The 8773-nt window shown below is 39.7% G+C and overlaps 1 protein-coding gene across 1 annotated transcript; it reads left to right on the top strand.

Moving 5' to 3' along the window:
- Positions 1 to 6240: 6240 nt before the first annotated feature.
- LOC122735151 (olfactory receptor 24-like) lies at positions 6241 to 8534 on the top strand. The gene is made up of 2 exons (XM_043976490.1): positions 6241 to 6250; positions 7603 to 8534. Exons 1-2 carry the CDS (start codon positions 6241 to 6243, stop codon positions 8532 to 8534), a joined length of 942 nt encoding a protein of 313 aa, XP_043832425.1.
- The last annotated feature ends 239 nt before the right edge of the window (positions 8535 to 8773 follow it).

The raw sequence follows: 8773 nt of genomic DNA, 5'->3' as shown, positions 1-8773 counted from the left end.
CCTTCCAACATCTGTTGCTTTCCCTTTCAATCATCTTAGCCAATTTGATAGGTGTAAAATGATATCTTAAGTTTTTTATATATTTGAGATATTAGATCTTTATCCGACAAACTATCTATAAAAATCCCCCCAATTGTTATTTTTCTTTTGATCTTGGCTATATTTGTTTTATTTGTACGAAAACTTTCAAATTTCATGTAATTGAAATTATCTATTTAATTCCTCATTCTGTTCTCTATCTCTTGTTTATTCATAAATTGTTCACCTATCCATAAGTCTGATCAGCAATATGCTCCATGTTCTTCAAATTTTCTTGTAATATCTCTCTTTATATCTAGGTCATGTATCCATTTTGACCTTATCTTGGTAAATGATGTGAGGTATTATCTATGCACAATTTCTGCCATACTGATTTCCAGTTTTTCGAACAATTTTTACCAAATAATGAATTCTTATCTCTGCATTGTAAGTCTTTACACTTGTCAAATACAAGGTAAATATGAGGTAGTAATCCTTGGGGACTAAACAAGGATAAACTGCTCACATTTTAATATGGGGAGATGGTACATATATGTCCCTTATGAACTTTATCATCATTAGGAGTCATAGAGGGAATCTAAATAGACAGAAGACCTGGGAAAGATTCCATTATATCTTGTTTTGTTTTGTTTTGTTTTTTATGTGGGGCAATGGGGGTTAAGTGACTTGCCCAGGGTCACACAGCTAAATTCTATTATATCTTGATCTTAGAAGAAAAATGGAAAGGAAGCAGAAGAAAAAGAAAGAAGTGAGTTAGGGAAAATTATTTCACAGAATTGGGGGAGGAAAGTAGAAGTATATACAACAAGGAGGAGAGGGTGGGCAGAACAGCTGACATTTTAACCTTTCATCTGAACTGGAGGTAAGAAAAGTTGGGTACAAAAATACATTTCACTCATCAGGGAAATTGGAGGAAAAAGGAAGAAGGGTGAAGAGGGAGGGTAGATTAAGAGAGGATTGGTCTTATACAAAACAAAGTCTAAATATGGATGTATACAAATATTAATAGCCATTTTTGATTTTGCAAAGAATTGGAAACTGTGGGAGTATCTGTCAACTGGGAAATGGTGTAACCAGTTACAGCATTTAAATGTGATGAAATACTGTTGGTTTCTAAGAAATGATGAAGGGGGTATTTTCAGAGAAACTTGTTAAGACTTGCATATATGAAGTGATTTAGAGTGAAAGGAACTGAATAAATAGAACAATCTATACAATGACAATAAAGATGAACAACTTTGAATGACTTAGTAACTCTGATTAGCACAATCACCAACCATGATTACAGAGAACTAATGGTGAAACATATTACCGATCTTGTTATGAGATGAAAGACTCATAGTGCCAAGTAAGAAATATTTTTTTGGGGGGATATAGCTAATATGTAAATTTGGCTGGCTTGACTAAACATATTTGTAACAGGTTTTTGTTATTTAAAAAAAAACCCTCAAAATTTATTTTAAGAAAAGACATCCATTGAGTCTACCCCACTTTTTTTTCCCCTACAAATTAGGAATCTGAGGCACTGACAAGTTAAATGATGTGTCCAGGGTCACAAAATAATCCAGGTCTTCTTGATTTCAAATCTAGTTCCCCATTCATTGTACCTTTACAGGTATCTATTAATTCACGGAATGAAGTCAATGGGAAGAGGGTGAAAATTAAAGAAGATGATGTAAGGCTAGAACAATATGCTGAAACTTCCTATAACACAGAAAGAGAACTTATATCTGGTCCAAATTAACTTTATAGATGAGGATCAAATAGGATGAAATTTAATGGAGATAAAGATGAAATTGCATCTTACCATATGAGGACATAGAATTAAGCTCTTTGCGAGCAGGGACTGTTCAATTTTTGTCATTATTTCCCCAACATCTACTGTAAATCTTGACACATTGCATACATTAAGCAAATGTTTGTTGAATTGAACTGAGAGGCATATTTATTCTGGAGAAGAGGAGATCTAGGGGAGCCATCATGGCTTTACAAATATGATCTCATTTGAACCTGGAAGGTAAGTGCTATTATTATTCCTATTTGACAGTTGAGGAAACTGAGGCAAACAGCATTAAGTGACTTGCCCAGGGTCACACAGTTAGTAAATGTCTGCAGTCATATTTGAACTTGGGTACACCTGACTCCGGGATCAGTGCTCTATCCACTGTGCCATTAAACTGCTCTAAGTATCTGTTTATTTATTTATTTAAAATTTTGAATCCCAACTTCTATCCCTCTCTCATTCCCTCCATCTCTCCCCTCCCCCCTCCCTGAGGTGGTGAGCAATCAGATATAGGTTACACATGTACAATTACATAAAACCAGCTGCTCTAAGTATCTGAAAGATGGTTATGTGGAAGAGGGATAAGGTTTGTAAATCCAGTTAGGATTGGGTTTGGTCTGCTTTACCCTAGAAGGCAGAAGTTAGAAGTAAAAGGTGCTAAGTGTAAACAGATTTCAACTAAACATAAGAAAGAACTGTCTAATAATTAGAGGTATCCAGAAGTGGAGATGTGCTGTCTCAGGAGAGAGTGGAAGGCTTTGGAATTTGGGTGAGTACTTGAGATTGAATTTAGGGAGGGGAAATTTAGGATGATTTGAGAAATTAGAGGACAATAAGGAGACAGATTCCACTGTTCTCTACAAAGGATACTCTATTTCCTGCTTCTGTCTTTGCCCTGGCTGGCCCCAGCTCCTGCGAGGATCTCTCTCTTCACCTCCTAGCTTCCTTTATATTTTATTTTTAAATTTTTTTTTTCAGTGAGGCAATTGGGGTTAAGTGACTTGCCCAGGGTCACACAGCTAGTAAGTGTCAAGTGTCTGAGGTCAGATTTGAACTCAGGTCCTCCTGAATCTAGGGCCTGTGCTCTATCCACTTCACCACCTGGCTGCCCCTATTTAAAGTTTTTAGTTCCAAACTCTTTCCCTCTCTCATTCCCTTCCTCCCTCCCCTTTCCCCTCCCTGAGAGGTGAGCAATCAGATGGAGACCTTTCCTTATATCCCTACTTGTGATTTCATTTCGGAGATGCCCTTTCCTTCATGTATATTTTGTATGTACCTTCTTGTTGACATGCAATTTCCATCAGAATGTGAACTCCTAGAGGTTGGGGACAGTGGTTTTGTCATTCTTTGTACCCCAGGCATTTAGGTCTGGCACATGATAAATAACTAATGAATATTTATTGACTGACTGACTTGAGCTAGACAAGAAGACCTAGAGATGAAGGAGAAGGGTTTGAACTCAAGGAAGACTCTAGCAGAAGGCCAAGAAGAGGAAGAAAAGAAGCTCATCAGGAGGAGAAAGAGGAAGAATGGAAAGTTTCTCAAGTTGAAGGAGAAGAAAAGGGGGAAAGGCTCAGAAAGGAGGAGGAGAAATAGGAGATGAACTCAAAAAGAAGGGGAAAGTAGCTGGCAAGGCAAAACAAGCTATAACAGTTGGCCAGACAGAATAAAGAAATTAATGGAAGAAAGGAAAGGAAATTGGGGGTAGTTGTCAGGGTGCTAACAAAGGGGCTGGTGTGGTTAAGAGAGTCACAAAGTTGTTCACAAGTAATTTGCCACAACAACTTTTGGGTGATATGCTAACACGAATGAAAAGGACTGAGGGTCTCATTTTCACAAAGTATGAAGAGTAGGCAGAATTTTGTAGTGATCCACCCTGAATGTGCTATGTTTGTATTTTTGCCATGATCAAGCGACTTCCATCTATTTTCTTTTTTATTATTTTTTTGACTGCTAATTATTTTCAATGTTGATGGCTGGCTTCCCTTCTAGAAGAGAAGAAAAAGGGGCTGGAGGAATGCCTCTTGACTCCTCAGGATATTAGGGAGAGTGATGTGTTCCTTCTTTTTTAAAAAGTGAAGGGGCGGCTAGGTGGCACAGTGGATAAAGCACTGGCCCTGTATTCAGGAGGACCTGAGTTCAAATCCAGCCTCAGACACTTGACACTAGCTGTGTGACCCTGGGCAAGTCACTTAACCCTCATTGTCCCACAAAAACAAACAAAAAAAAATGAAGAAAACTTTTACTTTTTTTTCTAAAAAAAGAAGAAAAATGATCTGAACAGGTAAAGGGAAATCCTGATATGGCCAGGAGGTTAGATTCAGTCAACAAACACGTATGAAGTTTCTGCTATGTTCCAGGAACTGTGGTGAAAGGGTGGAAGAATGTGACACATAGGAGAAAGGGGAGAAGCATTGCTGAACTTGGAGCTAGCAAATAATAGTGAGGTTCTTCCCAAGGCAGAAGGAGCTGGACACCTTGAAGATGAAGGAACTGATTGTGCTTTCAATGAATAAAGCTGTAGATTCACAGGGGCTGTCAGGATTGAGATCATCTGGTAAGAGTGAGAAGATACTATAGTGACATCAATCATTTAGATAAGAGCTGGAGGTCTCTTTGCCAAAAGGAGAGCAGTTCACAATTTCTTCATGTTTCTGAATGCCATTTTCATTCTTCAAAAGGTAGAGAAACCAACACAGGGAAGTTATGTTCTGGATGTGATTATTCCCAACATAGAGGAACTAGTTGTTGGGATGGAAATTATAGGAATCTTGGGGAGAAATAACTATTCCATCTCAAAATTTGGGATAGAGGAGAGTATTTCTGGGCACAGTCTGACTTATGTCCCAGATTTTAGAAGGATAAATGTCAAAGGGTTCAGAGAAAGATTAGATTTTATGGATTAAAATTACAGAGAAAATCAACCCGGGGGGAATGGAAAGCTCTCAACACTTAAATTCTCAAGATACAAAGGGAAGCAATTTTAATGATGGAAAAAGAGGAATTATCTAAAATTACCCAATGTGGCAATATGTTGAACCCTTGGGAGTTGGTGGTGGTGGTGGGGAGCACTAGGTTGCCTAAGGAAGAATGAACTGGCCCTGGTCGTAAACACAGCTGAACAAAGTTTCTATGCTGATCAGTAGTGGGATTGAGCATGAGTCGCCCTGCCCTTCTGACCTGTGTGAGATAAGAAGACATTTTCTCTCTCTCTCTCTCTCTCTCTCTCTCTCTCTCTCTCTCTCTCTCTCTCTCTCTCTCTCTCTCTCTCTCTCTCTCAATGAGGGTTAAGTGACTTTCCCATGGTCACACAGCTAGTAAGTGTCAAGTATCTGAGGCTGGATTTGAACTCAGGTCCTCCTGAATCCAGGGTCAGTGCTTTATCCACTGCACCACCTAGCTGCCCCAGAGAAGACATATTCTCAAATATAAAAATCATGTTCAGGAGGTAGGAGCAAGGATAGATGATGAAGAAAAAATTTCTACAGTGTGGTAGAAATGCTAGAATTCAGAATGATGTAGATAGGCAAGTAAAAGGCAGGCCAACAAAAAGTGTTTAAAAAAATACTTATCCTGGAGAAAAGAGATCAAAGAAGTGATAGGTCCACTATTAGGAGTAGATGGGACAATGATAAATGACAAAAGAGAGAAGACAGAACTGCTTAGGTATTATTTAGCTTTTCTTTTCCCTGCTGACTAAAATTATTTTTTGGATTAGAAAGTATAGGACAAAAATGGATTAATAGGGAATTGGTACCCAATATAAGTAAGGAGATAGTAACAGATCATAAAGCTTCCCTTGATGACTTAAAGTTAGAAGATACAGATTAGGGCAGCTGGGTGGTTACTAGAGCAGTGGATATTCAGAATATTATAGATATAGTTTACTTATACTTTGGTATGTAGGGGCCAAATTTAATATGGGAAGAGTTAATTGGGTGGCTCACCATAATATTGGGGTTCAAAAAATAATGAGGGACCTCTAGGTCCAAAGTTTCTTCCCCTCCAAACTGCCTTTTTTAGTTATTTCTCCCAGGCCAATAAGAAAGGAGATCAACAGCCTCTTTTCCACAAATAAATCAGGTTTTATTAATGGGAATAAAATACACAGCAAAGATGAAATTAATTAAGCCAATGACAAGGGAGTAGGGAAAGAGGAAAATTGATAAGCTCCCTGGCTCTAGCAAAGTCTAATACAATCCCCAAACTTGCCTCCAGCTCAGCTAATTCAAAGAACCAGACTCATTTTTATTAACTCACCACCTGGGGGTCTGTAGTTTCAATAGGAAACAGCTGTGCCACCTCTCAGCAGTCTCCTCCCGGAAGCTCACTGACAGCAAAAGATGAGCTCCCCTCAGCGAGTGTTCCCTCTTCCACTTTTACTCTCCCTCCCCAAAAAGGGAGATCCTTCAAGCTGGATGTCGGAGAGTGGTTCCCCTGTTGACATTAGCAGCATATGTCACTGAGGGCAGGCCAGGTGTGGTCCATATCCCATCATTCCAAGTAGGTACCTAGCCTAGGTTTCCCAAACAGTACTAGATCATTCAGGTGGGACCCCTAGGTGTCTGCCAAATTCCATTATTTTATCACAGGTACAGCATTTGATAAAGTCTCTCTTGTTTATCTTAGAGAAAAATGTGGGCCAAATTATATTACAACCAGGAGGATTTGAAACCAAAGGAGTAGTTGTATCCCAAGTTACCCATTAATGACTCAATGTTAACTTGTAAAGAGACCTCCAGTGGAGTGTCCTAGGAATTTGGGCTTGTCCCTGTGCTGTTTAACACTTTTATAATAGGGATGTACAAGGATAATAGGACATGCTTATAAAATTTGCTGATTAAAGCAAGCTAACATAATGGATGATACAGTTGGGATTCTAAAAGATCTTGACAGGCTAGAACACTGGGACAAATCAACCAGAAGAAATTTAATAGGCATAAATGTAAAGCCTACGTTAAAAAAATGGACTTCCCAAGAACCAGATGATAGCAGTTTGGCTAAAGAGGAATTCTGAAAAAGAATCTGAGTGGACTAAAATATGAATTAATAGTGTGATATGGTGGCTGAGACAGTTAGTATAATGCAAGCTAGTGTCTAACCAAAGCTTCTTAAACTGTGGGTCACAGCCTCATACAGGGTCATGTAACTGAATGTAGGGGTTGCAAGAAAATTGGCAACAGTAAAAGGTTATGTATACCTATTTAATATATCCATATATCCAGGGTTGTATAAAAATTTCTAAGGCAAAAGGGGATCATGAGTGGAAAAAGTTTAAGAAGCCTTTGTCTAAATAGTGGGACCACTATTAAATCATGTCCAGAATACAGTATTCAGTACTCTATAATTTCTTCCCATTGGTCTTAGTTGTGAGTTCTTAAAGGTGGAAGGGACCTCAGAGGTTATCTGAAAACAGGGCTGATTGTGATAAGATACAATTTCATAGGGATTTTACAATCTCACAGTATTGCATTTGAGTTCAAAGCATTAATTGCAAAGTACAGCAAGGGGGATGTATAGCTAGACATAGTTCATGTGAAAAAGGTCTGGGGTTTTTAGAGAACCCAAACCTAAATATAAGTCCACTATATGAAAGATCAGCTAAAATGCTCATGGGAACAGAGGCTACATTCATAGAGACAAAATTTCCAGTTATACCCCATTTGTGTGTATCATACCTGGTGCTACAGTCCTCTTGATGGTGGTCATCCTCTTGCTGCTTGAAGGCTTCTAGTGATGGAGTCCTAATCCACTTTCTTCCCCCAGATACATGGAACTAGGGAATAAAACAAATGCTCAAGAATTCTTCCTCCTGGGACTTTCAGACAAGCCTGAACAGCAGCCTCTCCTCTTTGCAATATTTCTGTGTATGTACCTCATCATTCTGACTGGGAACCTGCTGATCATCCTGGCCATTGGCTCTGATTCCCACCTCCACACTCCTATGTACTTCTTTGTTTCCAACCTCTCCTTTGTTGACCTCTGTCTGGCCACTAATACCGTCCCAAAGATGTTGGCAAACATTCAGTCCAAGAGTAAGTCCATCTCCTATGTTTGCTGCCTGACGCAGATGTACTTTTTCCACTTTTTTGGAATTGTAGACAGTATCTTGATCACTGTGATGGCCTATGACCGGTTTGTGGCCATCTGTCATCCACTGCACTACACGACGATCATGAGCCCACATCTCTGTGGTTTGATGGTAGGTTTGCCCTGGGCTTTCTCTGTTGTGATTTCCCTGGCACACACCCTCCTTATGTCCCGCTTGAACTTCTGTGCCAGCACTGAGCTTCCTCACTTCTTCTGTGACCTCACACCACTGCTCCGGTTGTCCTGTTCTGACACTACAGTCAATAAGATCTTGGTGCTCATTGTGGGTGGGATGGTGATTGTCACACCCTTCCTCTGTATTCTTGCCTCCTATGCCCGAATTGTTGTGGCTATTCTAAAGGTCCCTTCTGCAGGGGGCAGGAAGAAAGCCTTCTCCACCTGCAGCTCCCACCTCTCTGTAGTGGCACTCCTTTATGGGACCACCATTGGAGTCTACCTCAGCCCCTCCTCTATCCATACAACCGTGAAGGATAAAGCTTCTGCTGTGATGTACACAGTGGTCACTCCCATGCTGAACCCCTTCATCTATAGCCTGCGCAACAAAGATCTGAAGGGGGCTCTGAAAAAACTTGTCAACAGAAAAATTGTCTCTTCTCCTTGAGCTCTCTCTTGGACTTCCCATGCTAGTTGCTCTGGAGAAGTAGGGTTTAGTTATGGAAACTTGGGCTGGATACAGGGACTTGGGTTAGAAAAGTGGATATTTGGGGGTAATAGTTTTAGAACTCAGATTCCCCAACTCTAGGCACAGCAAAGACACCTACAGTCCTGTGACAATTTACCAGATCCATTTTTCTTTAGTCTGATCCATAATTGAATAACTCTTAAATAGTTAAGGGTCAC

This window comes from Dromiciops gliroides, chromosome 1, assembly GCF_019393635.1.
Source record: "Dromiciops gliroides isolate mDroGli1 chromosome 1, mDroGli1.pri, whole genome shotgun sequence".
Classification (NCBI taxonomy): domain Eukaryota; kingdom Metazoa; phylum Chordata; class Mammalia; order Microbiotheria; family Microbiotheriidae; genus Dromiciops; species Dromiciops gliroides.
Note: the sequence above shows the minus strand (reverse complement) of the source record. Positions and strands in the feature narration are given on the sequence as shown.